Source organism: Dasypus novemcinctus, chromosome 23, assembly GCF_030445035.2.
Source record: "Dasypus novemcinctus isolate mDasNov1 chromosome 23, mDasNov1.1.hap2, whole genome shotgun sequence".
Taxonomy (NCBI): domain Eukaryota; kingdom Metazoa; phylum Chordata; class Mammalia; order Cingulata; family Dasypodidae; genus Dasypus; species Dasypus novemcinctus.
In genome coordinates this window covers 2,110,792-2,132,736 of record NC_080695.1, presented here as the reverse complement: position 1 = coordinate 2,132,736, position 21,945 = coordinate 2,110,792, and the positions used below count along the sequence as shown (strand labels likewise).

Below are 21,945 nucleotides of genomic sequence, written 5' to 3'. Positions count from 1 at the left end.
AGGGTTTATTTCTGCTCTCAGTTCTGTTTCTTTGGTCTATATGTTTTGTCTGTCCTTGTGCCAGTACCACATTGATTCCTGTAGCTTTGTAATATGTTTTGAAATGAGGAAGTGTGAATCCTTTCATTTCTATTTTCCTTTTCAAGATGGTTTTTTTCTATTTGGGTTCCCTTGCCCTTCCATAAGATTTTTTTTTAATAAGAGAAGTTGTAGGTTCATAGAACAATTTGCATAAAATGCAGGATTCCCATATATAACAGCCTATTATTATTAATTGTAAGATACCAGGGGCTGGGATTGAACCTGGGACGTCATTTGTGGGAAGCCAGTGCTCAAACACTGCGCCACACTGGCTCCCCTGAGTTGGTTTGTTTGTTTGTTTTACTTGTTGTTTTCAGGAGGCAACAGGAACTGAACCCAGGACCTCCCTAGTGGGAAGCAGGCACTCCGCTGCTTGAGCCACATCCGCTTCCCCCAGCCTATTATTAACGCCTCGCGTTGGTGTGCAATACTTGTTAGAGTGACGGCAGCGTGTCTGTGTAATAGTATTACTACTGACTGTGATCCGTGGTTTAACTTCGGGTTCACATTGTGTAGTGCAGGTCCATGGATTTTTTCTGTTACTGTATACACAATCTAACATTTCCCCTTTTAATCACATTCAAATGTGTATTTCAGTGCTGTAAATTATAGTCACAGTGTTGTGTGCTACTGTCACCACCATCCATTACCAGAACATTCGCATCATTCCAAACAGCCCTGGGCATTTTAAGCCTTCACTGCATTCCCTGCCCCACCCCACCTCTGGTAACCTAGATTCTGACTCTGAGTTGGCTCCCCCTAAATTTAATGATTAGAGTTTCCATTTCTGTGAAGAAGGCTGTTGGAATTTGGTTGGAATTACATTAAATCTTTAGATCGCTTTGGGTTCATATTGACATCTTTAATGATTTTAAGTCTTCTAATCCATGGATGCAAAAATATCTTTCCATTTATTTAGATCTATTTGAATTTATTTCACTAATGATTTATAGGTCTCTGCATACAAGTTCAAATCTAAAAATGTGTGCAGCTAATATATGATCACTGAAGAAAAACATAGTTGAATCCTCTCTTAAGTGATTGCCAATTAACTGACTGGCTGAGTTATCTGGGCCCCCCGTCCCTCTAAACACGTTGGTGTTGGCCCGTGGACGGTAGGCTACTGTTTGGTCAGTTTATAGAGTTCTGCTCCCACCATCTAAAGTGTCTGCTTTTCCAAAAAGAGTACTCTCAATACTGCTTATGCCCATTATGTTTATTATATTAATCAATATAATTAAATATTATAGAAACAGATGAAGAATGCAAAAAATAGTTGTTTCTATGAAAACTAGTTGAATTTTTTAGAAAGACTTGATAAAGGTGTAAGTCAATTTAAATAATTACAGTTAGGTTAGTTATAGATAACTGTAGAAGATTACAATATATTCTTATAAACCAAAAGGATTCCACATTCAGATTACTAAATTTTCTTTGCACTTAAAAAAAAAAAAACTAGTGAAATTACTGGTGTGATTTATGTAAGAAAATGAGTTCAGAACTCCATTTATCAGACCCACACTCAAAGAAAAGGCTTTTCTATTTTAGAGGGTCAGTGAATACATATATATATATTTATGTTTTAAGTAAAAATAAAATATTTAAGCTAAGTATCAATTTTTGATTCTCCAATTTAACTAGCTTTTTATTAAACCATCACCAATCCTAATAGGAAGGCAGATTCTACACTACTGAAAAAGGGAAAAGAAGAAAAAATGTTACTTGAAATTCTGTTACTTCAGTTTTTAACATTTGACGTTCATCCTTCTAAACTTTTTCCCATGTTAATGAATATACATTTTTATGGAAATAGAGTCATAATCTACAAACTAATCTATAACCTGATTTTCCCTTATTTGAACGTTTTGTCAGTAAATTCATATTTAAATATTCATATCATTTCAGTGGTTATTTAGTTACTTCAATATAGTCATGTGTTGTAGTCGTGAATAATTTATTTAGTCTTTTATGGATAGATATTTTGGGTGTTTAGTAATTATTATAAGCAATGCTATGGTGAACCACCATGTATAAAAGTTTTTGTACATTTATCCAAGTATTTCCATAGGATAAAATCTTAGAAGTTAGACGGCTTAATCTAAAGATGTGCTCTTTTGAAAGTATATGTTGGGAAGCAGACTTGGCCCAGTGGATAGGGTGTCCGTCTACCACATGGGAGATCTGCAGTTCAAACCCCGGGCCTCCTTGACCCGTATGGAGTTGGTCCATGTGCAGCGCTGATGCGCGCAAGGAGTGCCGTGCCACGCAGGGGTGTCCCCCGCATAGGGGAGCCCCATGCACAAGGAGTGAGCCCCATGCACAAGGAGTGCGCCCTGTAAGGAGTGCACCCTGTAAGAAAGTGCAGCCTGCCCAGGAATGGTGCTGCACACACGGAGAGCTGACACACAAGATGATGCAACCAAAAGAAACACAGATTCCCGTGCTGCTGACAACAGAAGCAGACAAAAACAAGAACACGCAGCAAAATGGACACTGAGAACAGACAACTGGGGGGAGGGAGGGGATGAGGAGAGAAATAAATGAAAAGTGAACCTTTAAAAAAAAAGTATATGTTAAAGTTATTTTAAATTAGTTTGATAGTTATTGTCAGATTATTTCTTGAAGGATTTGTATCATTTTAAACTCCCACTAACTTACTATTATACCTGTTGCTCTACACTCTACAATACATATTTAAAAAATTTTAACCTTTATTAATCTAAGAGGTGAAAATGGTACTTATTTTCTAAATTTGTTGTTTTGTGATTACTACTAAGAGTGAACATATTATCATACGTTTACTGGCCTTTTGAATAAATTGGTTCTTTGGTAAATTGCTAGTCATGTCTTACTCTCCTGTTTTTCCACTGGGGTTTTTTTTGTCTTTCTTTTGTAGGTTTGTGAAGTCTCTTAAGAATATTTCTGAATAAATTCTATTTCATTTATATGACAAATAATTTCCTCCTCTGTCATGTAGAAGTTTCAAATATGTTTGGGGTAGTCCTTCAGTATTTTTCTTTATGATTTCTGCCTTTTGGGTCATGCTTACAAGCCCTTCCTTACCCCACACGTTTGGCACCTTCCCGCCTGGCGGCCAGCCCGGGGCCCAGGGGCCTTGCTGCCTCGGCTGGGCTGGCCCTGGCCTCCAGAGCCTCGCACCTGGTCCCAGGAGGCCTCTTGATGAGGTCAGATACCTGCACTAGTTTTGCCTTTGTTTTTGTCTTCCTTTATGCATGTGATGTGCTCTACACTTGCAGCAATTTTACATATCCCCAGTAACAGTAGTCGCTAATATGGGCACTTTTCTCTTCTTTGAAAACTGAAAATTATTTTAGATTAAATATTTAAAACATACAGAAAATAACTAAAAACAATCCTACTCAGAGTTGGCAGATACCCATTTCAGAAATGATTGCAAAGCAGGAAAGCCAGAGCATGTGTTCCTCTCGTCAGCCTCCCTGTATACGAGGCCACTGGCCCAACTGTAAACCCCAAGAGGGGGGTTTACAGCTTCCCATCCGTTTTGCAGTGAGCGTTTAGAGCACGAGCCCCCTTTTCTGCTTTGAAGTCGTGTCAGAGACAGGCGGGGTGGGGGAAATGTTTGTTCTTTCAGAAACGCTTTCCAGTATTCCCTCTGCTCCCGCCACAAGATGCACTATTAAATAGTGCAGTTGAGATGAGAAGATAGCCTGAATTTGTTTTTCCTTTAACCTCCAGAGGTCAAATTTATAACTTGACTAGTTACATTTATTTTATTTTATTTTTTAAAGATTTATTTTTATTTATTTAATTCCCCTCCCCTCCCCCTGTTGTCTGTTTTCTGTGTCTTTTTGCTGCGTCTTGTTTCTTTGTCCGCTTCTGTTGTCGTCAGCGGCACGGGAAGTGTGGGCGGCGCCATTCCTGGGCAGGCTGCTCTCTCCTTCGCGCTGGGCGGCTCTCCTTCCAGGAGCACTCCTTGTGCGTGGGGCTCCCCTACGCGGGGGACACCCCTGCGTGGCAGGGCACTCCTTGTGCACATCAGCACTGCGCATGGGCCAGCTCCACACGGGTCAAGGAGGCCCGGGGTTTGAACCGCGGACCTTCCATGTGGTAAACGGACGCCCTAACCACTGGGCCAAGTCCACTTCCCGACTAGTTACATTTAAAAAACACATTTTAGGCGGCGGACTTGGCCCAGTGGTTAGGGCGTCCGTCTACCACATGGGAGGTCTACGGTTCAAACCCCGGGCCTCCTTGACACGTGTGGAACTGGCCCATGCGCAGTGCTGATGCGCAAGGAGTGCCCTGCCACGCAGGGGTGTCCCCCGCGTAGGGGAGCCCCACGCGCAAGGAGGGCGCCCTGGAAGGAGAGCCGCCCAGCGCGAAAGAAACAGCAGCCTGCCCAGGAATGGTGCCACACACACAGAGAGCTGACACAGCAAGATGAAGCGACAAAAAGAAACACAGATTCCTGTGCCGCTGACAACAACAGAAGCCGGCAAAGACAACGCAGCAAATAGACACAGAGAACAGACAACTGGGGTGGGGGGGGAAGGGGAGAGAAATAAATTAAATAAATAAATAAATAAAACACATTTTAGTCTGTGCTCTGTGCTGTCGATGCACAGAATATTGCTGAAAGGAGCCATGAAAAGATAGTAACGTACCTGTCCAGGTGAGGGGTAACAAGAGGGACATTTTCAGTTTCATACCTTTCAAATGTATCACGTACATTATTGCTGATTTTTTTAAATAAAAAGCCTAAAGTACATTCCACCTTGTGTCGTTCTCTGGCCTGGGTTTTACACACCTGTGGAGTCAAGGGAACAGGAGAATGACGAGGGAAACGAGCTCTTCCAGGCTCAGCGTCCACATCTGGATTCACTTGAACAAGTTTGCTGAGAATTCCGAGGAAGAGACGCCCAGCCCGGTGGGCGTGGCTGAGGGGAGAGGCTCCGCTCAAGCCCCTCCTCCTGTTTGCCCCAGGCGGGAGTGGGGAGGGCAGGCTGCACCTGGAGGCCAGAGAAAGCTGGTCTTCGCTGTCTGACGGCTAAAGCAGCAGTGAGTCAAACGAGGTAGACCCCAGGGTGGTGGTTCTCCACCTCGGCTGCACAGTGGAGTCACCTGGACAGCGTTTAAACCTGCTCTGGCTGGGCCTGCCCCCGCCCCCAGGCTGATTTGATTGGCCCGGAGCATGCTGTCAGGATGGTGAAAGCACCCAAGTGGTTCCCAAGGACAACCAAGGGTGTAAGTCGGCCAGAGGGGCGCCGAGGCAAAGTACCAGCAGTCTGTGGGCTTTTATAAAGGGCGTTTATTTGGGGTAGAAGCTTAAAGTCCCAAGGCCATAAAGCATAAGTTACTTCCCTCACCAACATCTGTTGCCACGTGTTGAAGCAAGATGGCGGTGACGTCTGCGAGGGTCCAGCCTTCCTCTTCCTCTTAGGGCTCCGTGGCCCCAGCTTCTTCTGGTCTCAGCTGCAGGCTGGCAGAGGGCTCCTCTCTCCCTGGGGCTAGCTCCTTTCTGGGCTCAGCAGCTCTGGTCTCTTCACAAGCTCAGCTGTGGACTATCAGGCTCCTCTCTCTCCCCGGGGCCCCTGCTGTGCTAATGAGCTGTCTCTCTCCCTCTGTTCTTTGTGTCTCTACTTCATGTGAGAGTCTGTTTTATCAGCCCACCAAGGGGGCTGGCACTCAGTGCTGAGCCACACACTAATGACATGGTTGAATCTAAGCCCTAATCTTAACATAATTTAATCAGACGGCTCAGCTGAATCTCATGCAATCTCATGCAGAGGAACAGACCAGTTTATAAACCAAATCTATATCTCCTTTTTGGAACTCATAAATAATATCAAACTGCCACACCAAGGTTGAGAATCATCACTTTAGAACAAGGTTCTCGACCTTTTTTGTTCCACGGATCCCTTTGCTGTCAGGTGAAAACCATGGAATACTACTGTAATGTATTGTGTACATTCATAAGTGGAGGAAATGCTAGATTTCAGTTAGAGGTCAGAGAAACTGAAGACAAGAAGTTGATTTTTTTTCATTTCAAGCTCACAGACCTCCTGAAATCCTTCCACAGAGCCCGTGGGGGCCGTGGACGCCTGTTAAGAACCCCTGCTTTGGAAGGCCTAAGTCCCTCGTGCATTCACGGGCTTGGTGGGGGATGCACTTTACCAAAGACTTTACACCCCCAGATCCAGGGCTCAAATTTGATGGATTAGATTCCCAGTGCAGACGAGCTGGCTGGGAGCTAGTGCCACCAGTCTCCAGGTGGCACTGCGGCTGGGGTCTGGGACACATGGCCACGGGCTGGTTGTGATGGTCATCTGTCTTGCCCTGTGCTCTCTACTCCAGAGTAACCGACGGCTGCGGCTTGTTTCTGCGTCGTGCTCGACAGCTTTAGGGGTGCTCTCCACACCCCCTTGGTGACGCTCTTGCTTCTGATAAGATGAGGGCAGCTGTGGCTCAGAGAGCTTGAGTTTCTCGTTGTTAAGTAATAGAACTGAAACTAGAATTTGATATTTCTCAAGTTTTCATTCTTTGCCAAAGGAACTTGTGTGCTTTAAACATGCAAATATTCCCTCTTTGGGAATGAGCTGATCAGAGTTGCTGAGTAAATGAGCTTTTGTCTGTTCTGAAGCCCTGGCCCCAGGCCCTGGCGCTGAGCGCTGCCTGGCTCTGCTGCTGGCTCTTCACCTCCTGACCTGCTGCCTCCGCCTGCCTCGCTGGGCGCTGGGTGTGGTGAGTCCTGGGCGGTGGTCCTGACTCACTGTTGGATTTCCTTTGTGTCTGATTACCTTGGACGGGCACACCTTTTCTGACTTCCAAGACACCAAAACTCATGTCTCAGCACTAAAGAGAAAGTGCACAGGTTTTTTAATGGGTCGTATTAAATTGTTATAGAAAAATAATTGTAGTCAGACAGTAAAAAATTGAGGAAAAAACAGTCTCTTGTGGTCCATCTTTCTTGGCCCTTTTCTAGAACGAGCCTTTTTTTTTTTTTTAAAGATTTATTTTATTTAATTTCTCCCCACCCCTTCATTGTTTACACTTGCTGTGCGAGTCTGAATTCCTTTTTGTTTCTTTAGGAGGCACTGGAAACTGAACCCAGGACCTCCAGTGTGGGAGGAGGTGCCTAATCTCTTGAGCCACCTCGGTTCCCTGCTTTGCTGTGTTTCTCATTATGCTTTCCTCCTGTGTCTCTTGTTGCATCACCTTGTGTCAGCTTGCTGTGCCTGCCCATCACGTCAGCTCTGTCTGGCTTGTCTTCTTTAGGAGGCACTGGGACCCTCTGCTCCCTACTTTGTTGTGTCTCTCATTATGTTTTTTTTCTTGTGTCTCTTGTTGCATCATCTTGTGTCAGCTTGCGGTGCCTGCCTGTCACTCCAGCTCACGACAGGAGGTACTGGGAACCGAACCATGGACCACCTGTGTGGTAGGTGGGAGCTCAATCACTCAAGCAATCAATCTCTACTATGCAGAGGAGAGAGCAGCCCCGAGTCTCAGGGAAGAGGTGTTTTATAGCCTTTTAGGAGGGGAAGGGGGGCTACGAGCAAGCAAGCCGGCACAGAAGCGGAACACTGCGGATAGCTGAAGATAGCCTATCTATTTTTTTCTTCTAAAAGCCCCATGTTATTTATTGGCACTTTTCTTGTGGGCAGTCCTGAGTTATTTACTGGCACTCTCCTTGGAGGCTGCCTTAAGTCATTTATGTATCTGAAGGCGCCTGCAATTCCCACCTCCCAATGTAGTTCTATTCCTATTTTCCCAATGTGGCCTTACCCTTACAAGAGCAGTATTGTCCCTTCTCTTCTTTCAGTATAACTTGTAGACTGTTCAAAAAGGACCAAAATAGCTAAGTGCTTTACACAAGCCAGAAGTTTTCTTCTCAAATAATAAAGTATATACAATTCAGAATTGATGGCAGTGGTGATAGCTGGAAAATGTGCTTATTAAAATTTCTTCACTTAAGCAGCTCTGAAAATCCTAGAACTACCTGAACTCGTTTTCTGTTAATCTCATTTTAGAAGTTTACTCTCTGCACTTAGTTCCCTAAAGAATATTAAACAGACCTTTTCAGCTTTGCTTTCAGGAGTAAGATAATGTCTCAAGGCAAAACCAGACAGAATGGTGTAAATGTGTAGCTCTTCTCAGAGACTAAAAGCTGCTGTCCTTGAGCAGTCGGCCGAGCAAGGAGCCGTGCGGGCCTTGGACCTGCGCAATGATAGCTAAACCGTGGCTCATGAGCCGCTCAGGGCAGGGGCCCGTCAGATGTGCCTGCGACAGCACGTACCCTCCTCACGAGACCCCTGGCATCCCTTGTGTTTTTTTACTTGTTTTTCTTTTCAACTACCCCATTTCTTTTTTTTTCCTTATAAAAACCGTGGCTCGACTGAATAACATAGTAAACCCAGAGGTAGATGAGAATTGTGGTTAATAGTATAAATGCAAGAATGTCCTTCTGTGAACTAGAATGGATGTGCATCACTGTTGCAGGGTGGTGGAATGTGGAGACGCACTGGAAAAATGCAATTAATGTAACCTATGGGCTATAGTTAACAGCAATACATAATATTCTTGCATCAATGTCAAAGATGTACTGTGTTAATAATAGAGGAGTGGGAAGCGGACTTGGCCCAGTGGTTAGGGTGTCCGTCTACCACATGGGAGGTCCGCGGTTCAAACCCCGGGCCTCCTTGATCCGTGTGGAGCTGGCCCATGCGCAGTGCTGATGGGCGCAAGGAGTGCCCTGCCACGCAGGGGTGTCCCCCGCACAGGGGAGCCCCACGCGCAAGGAGTGCGCCCCGTAAGGAGAGCCGCCTAGCGTGAAAGAGAGTGCAGCCTGCCCAGGAATGGTGCCGCCCACACTTCCCATGCCGCTGACAACAACAGAAGCGGACAAAGAAACAAGACGCAGCAAACAGACACAGAGAACAGACAACCGAGGGAGGGGGGGAATTAAATAAATAAATCTTTAAAAAAATAATAATAGTAATAGAGGAGTATGGAAAAAATGTACAGTTGCACACTATGGACCATAGTTAGTGACAATTGAATGATGAAATTATCATTTTTTTTAAAGGAGGTATACCAGGGATTGAACCCAGGACTTCGTACATAGGAAGCAGACACTGAAAACATTGAGCTACACCCACTCCCTAATTATCTCATAATCTGAACAAATGTTCCACAACAGTGTGGTCTGTTGGTGAACAGCTGTTGTATGGGAATTCTGCACGTGTGCATGATTGTTTTGTAAGTTCACAACTTCTGTCTTAAAAATATATTAAAGCAAAACAAAAAACTCCCATTTTCACTTTGAACTGGTTTGGGGAAGATCCCCCCAGGTCCTTGCTTGTGCGCTCGTGGTCAATCCCCTTCTCACTAAGACATGCATTTGTCCTCTGGCGCGGGGTCGGGAGGGCCTCCTAGTGGAAATAGCTGTGCTGTGCTGCAGCGGTTTCCAGGGCAGGGACTAGCCTCTTCCCTGTCTTCACGTTTCCCATCCTGTGTCCTAAGACGGCTGCCTGGCCGCTCCCCCACCTCCGCTCAGCGGCTCAGCCGGCAGGAGGGGGAGGAGGAGAGGACGCAGGCCAGGGAGTCCTGCCCACTCTCCTGAGTCCTCCAGCCGCCTGCCGTCCTCCGCCCTGTGACTTTTGCTTGTTTTGTCTTACTGATAACAATAATTGGCTCATATTTGAGGACTGGATATGAACCAGATGCTGTTGTAAGTGCTTTATATGTATCTACTAACTTGAACCCTATGACAGCCTTCTAAAGTAGATATTATGTCTCTATTACGATAAGAAAACTGAGGCACAGCCACATCAAGCAGGTTGCCGCAGGTCACACCGTCAGTGGCAAGGCCGTGACTTCAGAGCCCGCCTTCCGCTGATGGTGCTTTAACTCGGGGTCCGTGACCCTCTGGGGCGCTCATGTTTGAGAAGTGGTGGTTTCACCGGGTTTTCAGCTGGGCCACCTTTTGCCTCCTTCCTTCAGGCAGATCGAAGGCCGTCAGATGTGCCCCGACTAAGAGGAGGGACTAGTTAAAGTTTAACGTGTGGTTTATTATCCCCAGCCCCAGCGCAGCCCCAGCCCCTCCCTGCAGCTGTCTCAGCTTGTGCCAGGTACGTAGGCTGGAAGCATGAGCCTGTTAGGAGTAAAATCCTTCCTGCCTGCTGGCTCTGAATCGCCCATTTGCTCTCTAGATTAATTAAAGATCTGCTCAAGTGGGGTATTTTAAGACTGGCACCCTAACATTTAGTCAGCGTTTACTTTGTAAGCTAAGGGGCTGCGTCATGGCTGTAATCGGGCTCCTGGGCAGCTGAAAATGGCCGAGCCCTGAAGGTGGTCTGCACCTGAGCTCCCCGCGGGGGCGGCTGGCCTTGGTTAACCCTTGTTTTGTTGATGCAGTGACGGAGAGTTAAGCCTTGGAATGTGCACGTGATGATGGACAGTAAGGATGTAGAAGCTGAAATCCACCCCTTGAAGAATGAGGATGGGGAATCACAGGAGAATCTGGGAAACCAAACTGAAAAGGAAGACAGCTTTAAAAAGAACACACCCCCACAGTCCCGGCTCTCCCGATGCCGAACGGTGGCTTTTTTCCTTTCAATATTTACCTGCCTTTTTGTGATATTTATCGTCTCGTTCATTATCCCGTGTCCAGAGAGGCCTGTGTCACAGCGAACGTGGAGGATCAGTTATAACACGGCAGGTGAGTCTTAAGATCCTGGCTTCCAGTGACACTCCAAACCACTCTTACCCAGGGTATGGCGGGGGGTCAGGATTGTGTCAGGGAGTCTGAAAGTGGTCTTTGACAGTGAATCAACCCTAAGTGGCTGCCAGTTCTATAACTGAGGATTTCCTGGAGTTTTAGGGTGCTATAGGGCAGCGAAGTGAAAATGCAAGGATGGCAGCCTGTTCTCCTGTTTAAGGAAGTATGGTTCAGGTGACTAAATGAAAACAATCCATTTGGTTACTTTTCTGAATAAAAAAAGTCATTAAACAGAGCAACTGGCTGAATAGATATTGCAGACTATCATGAAATGCGAAAAATACACAGCAGATTTTGCAGTCCAATCTTCCTGAGCTGCTCCAGCTATTCTAGTGAGCGAGGGTAAAGGGCAGGGTGGAGTCTCGGCCTTCATGGAAGGAGACTGAGTCAGCCTTTTCTCTTTCTTAGACTGGGAGAACAGTATACCTAGTGACCATGTTGGAGGGTGCGAATTGCTTGCTCAGACTTCAGAGTTTCTCTGGTGGAAGAAAGAGAATTTCTTGTTTATTAAGCTTACCACTTAGGGTCAACCCTGTTCAGAATTTCTAATTTTCTGCTTAATTTTGAGACAGGGTGCAGTAATATGCATTTTAGTCAATTTTTAGTTATGCAGCTATCGTCGCAATCTTGTTTTAGGACATTTCTATCAACCCCAAAAAGTTCCTAATGATCATATGCCATTAATTCCCACCCAACCCCAGCCTGGGCAACCACCAACCTGTTTTCTGTTTCCAGACTTTTCTAGACATTTCACATAGATGGAATTATACAAAATGTAACCTTTTGTGTCTTTTTTCACTTAGTAAAATGTTTCGAGCTTAATCCATGTCATAAAATGTGTGCTCCTTTTTTTTGCTGCAGAGTATTCATTCCTATGAGTAGGTCATATTGTTTATGCATCACCAGCTGATGGATATTCAGATTGTTTCCAGTTTTTGGTTATCAGTAATAATGCTGCTATACACATTCATGTACAAATCTCTGTGTAGACAAATCTTTTTCTCTCTCTTAGGTAGATTGCTAGGAAAAGATTTGTTGGGCATTGTGGTAAATTTATGTTTAACTTTCTAAGAAACTGCCAAGCTGTTTTCCAAAGCAATTATACCATTTTACATTCCTACCAGCAATACCAACACTTGTTAGTGTCTGTCTTTACTGTTTTGATTTGCATTTCCCTAATGGCTAATGGTATGCATCTTTCCATGTGCTCATTGGCCATTTACATATCTTCTTTGGGGAAATACTTAATCATGTCCTTGGCCCATTTTTTCAATCAGTTCGTCTTTTTGTTTGAGGTTTCAGGAGTTCTTTATATGTTCTGGATATTAAACTCTTGTCAGCTATATGATTTCCAAATATTTTCTCTCATTCTGTAGGTTGTCTTTTTTGAATTAGTTTTTGTGCACAGTGTTTGGGAGAAACCAGTGGTGGAATTTCTGGGCACAGCACCCTTCCCCGCAGGACTGTGCCGAGGCACGGAGGCAGGCTCAGTCCCCAGCACCCCACACGGCTGCTGACCCCTGCAGAGTCTTCCTGGATCTGGGAGGGAATGGCTTTACCATTGATGCCCAGCTGTGCCAGGACCATTTGTTAAGAATACGATCCTTTCCCCAGTGAATTGTCTTGGTGCCTTTGTTGAAAACAGTTGACCATCAAGTCTTTCCAATGATTTATTTGTCTGTTGGTATGCCAGTACCACATTTTCTTACATATTATAATTTTATAGTAAGTTTTGAAATCCAGAAGCATAAGTCCTCCAACTTTGTTCCTGCTTTTTTGCCTTCAGAATTGTTTCGACTCTTCTGGGTCTTTTGCTTTTTCAAATAAATTTTAGGATCAGTGTGTCAATTTCTGCAAGAAAGCCTGCTGGGATTTTGATGGAAAAAGTAAGAATCTGTAGATTAGTTTGGGTAGACTTGCGTTCCTAACAATATTGACTATTCTGGTCCATGTATATGGAGTATTTCTTCATTTATTTACATCATTACTTTCGGTCGTGTATTACAGTGTTCATTGTACAAGTCTTGCAGTTACTTTATTAAATTTATTCCTAAGTATTGTACTCTCTTTGATGCTACTGTGAATGAAATTGTTCTCTGAATTTACTTTCCAGGCTGTTCTTTGATAGTATGGAGAGCTTCTGATCTCATGCACTGACCATTTTGCTTGTGACTTTGCTGAGCTCGCTTTGTCCTCTGGTGGTCTGCGTGTGCCTGTGCGCTTTAGGGTTCCCTTCGTCAGGATCGTGTCATCTGCAAAAACAGTTTATTTATTCCTTCCCAACCTGATTGTCGTTTATTTCTTTTTCTTGCCTGGCTGTCCTCGCTAGAACTTCTAGTACACTGTTGAGTGGAGGTGGTAGGAGTGGACATCCTGATCTCCTTCCCGGTGTTAGCCTTCCCCGTTGATTCTGGGCTGTCAGCTGCAGGGCTGCAGGGCCCTTCAGGAGGCTGAGCTGGTCATCTTCACTCCCAGGATGTTGAAAGGCATTGGAGTTTTAAAAGGTGTTGGATTTAGTCAAATGCTTTTTCTGTGTCTATGAGACCATCGTGTGGTTTTTGTCCTTTATTCTAGTAATATGGCATATTATATTAATTAGTTTTCAGATAGTAAACCAACCTTGCACTCCTAAGATAAACCCCACTTGATCATGGTATATAACTTTTTTAACTTGCTGAATTTGGCTTGATAATTTGTCTTGAAGATTGTTATGTCTACATTAATGAGAAATATTGAATTTATTTTTCTTTTCTTGTAATATCTTTGTGTGGCTTTGATATTTGGATTTAATTATTTTGACCTCATAGATAGCTAGATAGCTAGGGCCCTCTTTAGTCTCTTCTAATTGTGCATGAAGCCTTCCAGAGTGCCAAAAATATGTGATATCTTATCAAAACCAACTGTGATTGGCATTTTCTGGAGCTCCGGTTAAATTTCTGGTTAGTCTTCCTGTCTGCTGCGCGCCCCACCCAGTATGGTGGGCGGCTTCAGAGACAGCCCAGGCGGAAGGGCCCCAGACGCCCACTGCTCTTACCAGGGCTTAGTGTTTTCCTTAAATAAACACTTCCCAATTTGTTGTATTCTGTTTAATTTCCAAAGTCCTATTGTGATTGTTTTCATTTTGTCTCATTTTATCATTGCCTTTTTAAGTTTATGTAAGAAAATTAATTTAATAGGCAAAATATTGATGACTGTGAAAATAGACAAATAAATGAAAATTATTTTAGAACTCGTTTTTTGTCAATGTTGACCTATTGGTACAAGGGCAAAACCTGCATTAGTTGAGTGACCTTGAGCTTCTCCATAAGTTGGTGTCTAATAAAGATGCTTTCTAAGGCCATTGGAGACTTCTGCAAGATGCACACAATCATCTACCGCCAGTGGCTCCACATCCATGTTGTGTGGTTGCAGACGACCTATTTGAACTAAGTTGTAACATGCCACACATGTAGCCTCACCAATTTTATTTCCCCAGACGTAGATGGTAGTGCGTGTGGGATTTGTTTCCACTGATTGTGCAGGTGTGCCAGGCCCCACTCCCCCTGTATCGTTGCCGCCATCTGGGCAGTGTCATGTAATGTGGAGCTACAGCACATCACATGACTGTGTTGTACCTTTATTTTTACATCATGGTTACATGTGCAATTCAACAGGCAGTGATTTTCCTTTAACATGTGGCTTAAGTGAAATGTGGGGAAGTGGATATGGCTCAACTGATAGAGCATCCACCTACCACATGGGAGGTCCAGAGTTCAAACACAGGGCCTCCTGACCCGTGTGGAGCTGGCCCACACGCAGTGCTGATGCGCACAAGGAGTCTCTTGCCACATAGCGGGTGTCCCCCACGTAGGGGAGCCCCACGTGCAAGGAGAACTGGCCCGCCTGAGAAGAGCACAGCCCTCCCAGGAGTGGTGCCGCACACATGGAGAGGTGACACAGCAAGATGATGCAACTAAAAAGAGACTCAGTTTCCTGGTGCGGCTGACAAGAATACAAGCAGACACAGAAGAAAACACAGCAAATGGACACAGAGCAGACAACGGAGGGGGAAAAGGGAGAGAAATAAATAGAAATATATCTTTAAAATAAGTAAATAAATGGATTGTGGGCGTTTCCTGTCCACCATACAGTATAGGATGGTTTACGTTTATTTTCCCTAATTGCTTGTTTTGAGCAAGTATGGTAGCAAATGCAGTCGTACTTTGCCTTCCAAGATCATAGTCTTGCAGATCTAATTTCTCTAAGAATGAATTAACTTGTACCATTGCAGTAGAAACATTGCACCTTTGTTTTCGATCTTGTTTCCCATCATTCTTAGGAATTTCAGGGTTGTGTTCTTATGTGGTGCTTTGGCAATCAGTTCTCCACCATTGGGCCCTTGGTTCAATGTGTTGAAGAGGCTGTATCTCACATCCAAACCTGATTTCCAGAGGCTTATTCAATATAAAAGTTGTACTTTTCTGGGACTTTAACATACACAGGCTATAATAATGTTCTCAGAGACAGGCAGGAAATGCTGGAGCGTGCTCATTGGTTGAGGCCAGGTCCAGAGGGGCCGGGGGGGGGGGGGTGGGAGGCTGGCGGCAGTGGCTTTGAGTTCTCCTTTTCTGGGAAAGGATTCACCAAGCACTGGCGCCACCATTTTGGAAGTCCTGCCTCTGGTGTGTGACTTATTCTGTTCTTGTAGTGTGTGACTTTTAAGGCCTGTGGTTTATCATTTGAGCCCTTGAATGAAAGCAGGGGTAACTGAGCGAGGAGGTGTGAACTGTTTAGGTCCTGCATCGGTCAGGGGGCTCGTGCCTGAGCAGAAGGTGTTGCTCAGGTAACCCAGGAGCCCTGGTGTCCACCTGATGTTGGCATCGGGTCGCATGCATCCCATGGAGGAGCTCTGCCCTTGGGGTGATGGCGTGGTTGGGGTTCCCACGGGCTCCAGGTCCCAGCGGCAGAAGCTCAGGGAGGGAAGTGGCTCGTGCTGGACAGGAGCTGTCCTCTGAGCCAGTCCCATGGAACCCCATTTGTGGTTTTCTTTTCCAGTCGCTTACAACTTTATGGCCATGGAGGACATAAACAGGGACAGGATCCAAGATGTCCTGTTTCTTTATAAAAACGTCAACAGCAGCAACAATCCAAATGGATCCTGTGGCAATGACGGTAATTTGAGTTTCATAAAAAACAGAGGGACCCCCTGTAGGAAGAGGAGTCTTTGTTTGGGTTGCTCTGACACTTTTGCATAGTGTTTGGGAGAAGGAAATTGTAGATTTCTGGAACCCTTTGCCTTGCCTTCTTCCTGAGCTGGCAGGGCTGTCCCAGCCCCCTGGCTGCTGAGCCTCCCGAGTCTGGCGTTGGTGCCAGGTTGCAGGGGAAAGGCAGCGCCTGGGTGCTGAGCTGCAGCCAGGGGCCTGGGGAGGGGCAAGCAAGGGCTGGGAGAGGGGCTCGCTGGCTGGGCCCTGGGGTGGCGGCGCTCTCGGCATTGCCCCGGGTCTCCCCCAGGCGTCCCCTCTCCCTGCACCGTGCTGGCGGCAGTGTCAGGGGCCAACGGCAGCGTGCTCTGGGAGATGCCCGTGGCCCAGGACGTCGCCCTCGTGGAGTGTGCCGTCCCCCAGCCACAGGACAGCGGGGCGTCTTCTGCCTGCGTCCTCGTGGGCGTATCCGGTTCTTTCACGGCAGTCAGCTCGCTCACAGGTAGGCCGTTCGGGTGGTGTGGGCAGGTGGCCACATGGGGGTTGGAGCTGGGAGGTCAGGGCCAGGATGTGGTCCCGGCTGGTGGAGGCCGCACCCCAGGCCTCCAGTCCTCAGGGCCGCGCTTCCTCCTCTCAGCGTTAAATCCTGCTCGCTCTTGATGGCACACCCACTGGGAGGCGGGCACTGCTAGATGCGCGGGGGGGGGGGGGGGGGGGCCCTGGCAACCCCGCAGGACGGGCTGAGCCGCTGATGCGCTGCCTGCAGGCCGCAGCGCCTCGAGCCCCTGCAAGCCGTGTTCAGGCACCAAGGGAGAGCAGGCGGGGGGGCGGGGGCAGCCCTGCCCAGGCTCCGAGGGTGCTCTGTGCCCGGACCCCAGACTCAGGAGGTGTTTGCGTTTCCCTTAGAACTGTAATTTTAAGGCTGTGGAGGGAATAGAGAGCAGGCTGGCAGTGTTTTAAGAGTGGAGGGATCGGTGTGAAAAAGCGTTGGGATGAGGCCACCTGGGCAGGCGCTGCTGGGCGGAGCCGCCCCAACCTCCCCTGGAGGAGGCTCGCCGCCCCTTCCTCCTCCTGTGCGCGGGCAGGTGGGCCGCCAGCCGGGCGGCGGCCGGGCCGGGCAGGGCCTCTGCGGCGGGCAGCGGCCTGCGTGCAGGCCCTTCCCTCCTCGGGGCAGGCCGCCCTCTGCACGGAACCGGGCGCGAGTGCCTCAAGGGTCAGCACCGACACTGAGGGGCCCCAGGCAGTGCTCGTTTAACGCCACGTGTTAGAACGTGCAGACGAGCAAAGAAGGAAGGACACAACTGCCTTCCCAGAAACACCCGTGGAGCACTTGGGTGTAAAACTCTCCAGAGCTGTTTCGTGTGCACGTGCGCGCAACAACGCGTGCGTGCCGTCTTCCTGGACGCGCGCCGGGACAGCAGGGCTTACGTGGTGGCTTCTAGGGGCAGTCCTGTGGAGCCGCTCCAGCAGCTTCGGGGGCAACGCTTCTGTCCTGAGCCCTCTGCTCCACGTGCCTGATGGCGATGGCGACGGGACCCCAGACCTGCTGGTGCTCACCAGGGAGGGGACGGAGGTACGTGCTGCCTCCCAAGCCCGGGGCCTGCTGCTCGGGCCTCGGGGCACAGGAGGCCCCTGCGGCCGCTTCCCGGCAGAACCCGCCTGACCTGTCCCCCTCGGCCCCCCGCCCCTGACCCGGCCACGCCTCCTCCCAGCAGCCACCATGAGGCTCCCCATGGAGCCCGCTTGGCCGGGTAGGGTCTCAGGACCGCGGGGGCCCGGGGGCCTAGCAGGTGCTCAGCACCGACGCCAGAGCACCGGGCGTCAGCATCGCCTGTGCTCTGCGCCAAAGCCGTCTTTTCTCAAGACTGAGGGCACCTTGGACTCTGCCTTGGCGCCCGTGAAACGCTTCTCCCCGCCGGGCGCTGTAGGTGAGCGGCTACCTGCACTCGGGCGGCACTGGGCTCCAGATCGGCCGCAGAGGCAGCCTCGGGCTGGACGGCGAGAGCGGCGCCCTCCTCCACGTCACCAGGACGGGCGCCCACTACGTCCTCCTGCCCTGTGGTGCGTGAGCCTGTGCGCCCCGAGGCAGCCCTGGGGGGTGCTGGTGTCCCCCGACACCCACACACCCGTGTGCTGCTCGTGGGGGGCGGCGCCCGGCCGTGTGGGGGCTGGTGGTCCCCAAGGCGGGGAGGCACAGTGCTGCTGGGAGCTGGCTGACGGCGCCTCTCTGGATAGCAAGCTCTCTCTGCGGCTGCTCCCTGAAGCGTCTCTACGAGGAGGTGACGGGAAGAGGGAGCCTGCTCAGGACCGACCCCGTCTGGGAGAGCAGGGTCGGCACCGGGACGCCGCTGCTCAGGTGGGTGCCGGGAGCGCCCTTCTGCGGAGGCCCGCCCCTCCCCCACGCCCGCCCGGGCGCCCCGCACGGGCTCTGGGGAGCAGGAGCACTGAGCAGACCGCGGGGCCAGAGGCTGTGCTGTTGGGTATCGCTGGGCCGTTCTGGGCTCAAGCGTGAGAAGCTGGCACCCAAAGCAGAGGGAAAACCCAGGGAGAGGCGAGCGCCCGGCAGTGTGCGTCCCTCGTCTCAGGGGAGCCCTGCTGCTTCCAAACGAGAGAGCCAGGACGCCTGGGGACCTGCTCGCAGGGACCTGCAGGCGGCAACCCCGAGGGCCCCGTGTCCAAGCCGCTGCCCTCCGACCTGCTCTTCTCCCGTGTCCAAGCCGCTGCCCTCCGACCTGCTCTTCTCCCTGCCCTCCTCGTTCAGCTCCGGAGCCGTCCGCCACCTGATGCATATTCCTGGGAAAACCGGCCCGGACGTGCTTCTCGTGAGCTCCAACGCCTGTGAGCTGCTGGACGGGCAGGGGCTGACCCGCAGCTGGGCCATCGGCACAGCCCAGGTGCTGAGGTACGCGGGCCTCCTCCAGGAGACGCCGCGGTGGGCGCCGGGCAGCAGGTCTGCCCTTCGCGGGCCCCAGGGTCAAGGGCCTCCGCCCATCACTGGTGCCGCCCTCGCCCCCTCCTCACTGGCCTCTGCTCCTGCCCGGGGCCCAGCGTGAGCGGGTGCAGCCCAGGGAGGAGAGGGGTGCTGCCCCGGCGTCCCCAGGGTCCCCGCCTCCCTGCAGAGACTTGCTGGCTGCTCTCCCCTGTTCTCCCAGGAAGCCCACCCTTGGTCACTACACACCAGACACCGTGGCAGTGGTCATTGAAAACGGAACCGGCGTCGACCGGCAGGTGGGCCGCCCCTCCTCCTGAGGCCCCCCTCTGTGCTTAGCTTGGGGTAACTAGTCCCACCGGCAGACAGGGACTCCCAGGGGCTTCTCTGGAGGCCGCTGCTGGGATAAGGGGCCTCGGTGGGCCAGCGGTGGTCCTGTCGGCCCAGAGAGCCACCGCGGCCAGGCCTGCCGGGGCGCGTGGCCGGCAGTGCTGTGCCAGCGCGTGGGTGCAGCCAGGCCCCACCTCCTCCCTCAGGTCCTGCTGCTGGACCTGCGCTCGGGGGCCGTTCTGTGGAGCCAGGCTCTCTGGGGCCACCCTGGGAGCCCCCGGTCCGCCAGCCTGCTGACTGCAGACGGCCGCTCGGCCTTCTTCTTCTGGGGCCTCCACATCGGCGAGAACCAGACGGTACAGGGCTGCAGCGAGGGGCCCCCTGTGCCAGCGTGGGGGGCTGCCGGGTGACGCGCATGCAGGGCAGGGGGAGGCGCTGGGCTGCCGGGACACGGCGGCCTGCAGGGCAGGGGTGGGCAAGGGCGTTAGGGAGAAGCCCCTGCTGGTGCGCTCAGGGAGGAGGCGCAGGGCTCGCCGCGGCGCAGGCAGAGCGGGCGGTGAGAGCTTGCCGCCCCCCAGGACGCCAGGGGCGCCCCGCACCGCCTCTACATGTTCCACCCCAGCCTGCCCGCCGTCCTCCTGGAGCTCGCTAACATCTCCGCCGGCATCGCCGCTGTTGAGGGTGAGCACCGGGCGCGCCCGCGGGGTGGGGGCACCGGGCAGGCCCTGACCCCGTGTCCCCACAGTGGTCCTGCTGGAGCCGAGCCGCCACGCCGCCTGCATCCTGCTGACGGGCCCAGCAGGCCCCGCCGCGCCCGGCCTGGTCTCCGTGGCCAAGCACAAAGTGCGCGACCTCGTCCCGGGCGGCAGGGTGGTCCGCTTGGGTGCAGGCGGGCCGGAGAGCGACCAGGCCGTCAGGGACCACTTCTCCCGGCTGCGGTACCGGAGCGCGGCCTGACGCCCGCCGCGCACGGAGCAGCGGCGCTGCCGGACGATGGCGGGGCGTGGCACCTCCGCCGGCCCCCGCCGCCCCGCCCGCGCCTCCCTCTTCTGCAGGTGGTTGGGGTGGGAGAGGGGCTGCGACAGGTTCCAAGGCCAGGGCCGCGAGCAGCACCCCCTCCCTGACCTCACCTCCGTGGTCGCTTGGCCAAGGCTGTGCTTGGGGCAGAGCCCGGCGTCCCCACGCCACCGCAGCACCCGCTCTGCTCCAGCCCCAGGGCCCCTGTTCCTCGCTCCCAGCAGCCCTTGGGAACCTGAGTGACCCAGCCTGCGCGGAGGGGACGCTGGAGAGGGCCTCCTGGCAGGGGGGCACCAGCACCTGCCCAGCGGTGCCGTGCACACAGGCCGCTCATGCCTGGACTGCCCGCAGTGGGCAGCTTGCACCTCCGTCCACGCGGCCCCCAGCCCCCTGTGGCGGCCCCTGCGCCCACGGGGCTCAAGTGCCTCGCCGTCTCACCTCTGTGCCTTGTTGCTCCCGAGGGCGCCAGGTGCCTCTGCCCCCCGGGCTGGGAGCAGCCCAGCCCGGTGACCAGCGCTGCCCCCGCCAGGAGAAGCGAGCGAATAAACATGTCTGCACTGGAAACGCCCCCTTGTCCGCGGGCCCACCGATCCCGAGGAAGGGAGCGCGCATGGTGGGCGGCGGTGCGCGGCCTGTTCCGGACGGGCAGGGCCCCTTCCCACCGCAGCTGCGCCTCTTAGCACAGGGTCCCGGGGGGCTGTTCCCCCCGAGGGTGAGGGCCGCCCCAGGTAGGGCCCCCGGGGCGCGGTCGGGGTGGTTTCCAGGGACTCACAGGAACTTCCTGTGGACGTTCAGCCAGGGACACCCTTTTCCAAAGGCGCCAGGCACAGAGCTTCCCCCTGCGAGGCAGGCGGGGGCCGCGAGGGCCCAGCTTGGATGGCCTGTCGTCCAGCCCCCCGCCCGCCACGGGCAGAGCAGTCCCTTCACCGAGAGAAAAGCCCCCAAGGAGAGCAGTGAGCAGAGCGGGGTGCCCAAGCACACAGGGTGGGGTCCCCAGGAAAGGCTGCGCCCTGAGCCCGGGGCAGGTCGCAAGAGCCGATAGGCGGCAGACGGTGGGGGCCAAGGGGCCGCCTGTGCTGGAGGGTGGGGTCCCTCCCTTGACAGGGCCTCCCAGTGACCCGCCGCCCTGGCACCCCCTAGCCCCCAGCCCACACGGCCCGGGAGATGCCGGGATCAAGGCCAGGGGCCCCCACACTACCCCCAGGTCGAGGCCAGGAGCCCCTGTACCCCCAGACCAAGGCCAAGAACCCCCACACCCACCCAGGACAAGGCCAGGAGTCCCCCTACCCCCCAGGTCGAGGCCAGGAGCCCCCACAACCCCCCCAGGGCAAGGCCAGGGAGCCCCCCTACCCCCCAGGTCGAGGCCAGGAGACCCCACATGCCCCCAGGTCAAGGCTAGGAGCCCCTGCTTCCTGCTCACCGGTTGTCCTGACAAGAAGCCCCGGGAATGCCAAATCCCCCAAAGCCTGCAGCGTAAGTCCAGCCCGGGCTGAGCCTCAACCCCAAGGGGCCCCTCCCTCGCCGTCACCGCCTCTTCACTGCCTCATGCATGCGCACGGCAAGGCGCACACGTCGAGGAGCGTGCATTGCAAGCCAGATCACGGCAGGACGGGCCTGGAAAATGGGCTCAGAGAACAAGGCTCTTATTT

At 51.8% G+C, this 21,945-nt stretch overlaps 1 protein-coding gene across 11 annotated transcripts in view; it reads left to right on the top strand.

The window, feature by feature from the left end:
• The window catches only part of FAM234A (family with sequence similarity 234 member A), a 59,331-nt gene extending 38,471 nt beyond the window's left edge, over positions 1-20,860 (top strand). For 4 of the 11 annotated variants that reach the window (XM_058285617.2, XM_058285614.2, XM_058285615.2 and 1 more), the window contains 12 exons: positions 9,146-9,318; positions 10,477-10,780; positions 15,875-15,991; positions 16,331-16,522; positions 17,463-17,593; positions 17,949-18,081; positions 18,256-18,376; positions 18,782-18,922; positions 19,173-19,248; positions 19,486-19,635; positions 19,858-19,960; positions 20,025-20,860. In XM_058285617.2, coding sequence (XP_058141600.1) covers positions 10,510-10,780; positions 15,875-15,991; positions 16,331-16,522; positions 17,463-17,593; positions 17,949-18,081; positions 18,256-18,376; positions 18,782-18,922; positions 19,173-19,248; positions 19,486-19,635; positions 19,858-19,960; positions 20,025-20,236 — 1,647 coding nt within the window. In that variant the 5' untranslated portion in view covers positions 9,146-9,318; positions 10,477-10,509 and the 3' untranslated portion in view covers positions 20,237-20,860. Of the gene's footprint in view, positions 1-9,145; positions 9,319-9,836; positions 9,976-10,062; positions 10,191-10,476; positions 10,781-15,874; positions 15,992-16,330; positions 16,523-17,462; positions 17,594-17,948; positions 18,082-18,255; positions 18,377-18,781; positions 18,923-19,172; positions 19,249-19,485; positions 19,636-19,857; positions 19,961-20,024 lie in introns of those variants that run through there. The other 7 variants (XM_058285616.2, XM_071211110.1, XM_058285613.2 and 4 more) reach the window with 4 other exon arrangements.
• The last annotated feature ends 1,085 nt before the right edge of the window (positions 20,861-21,945 follow it).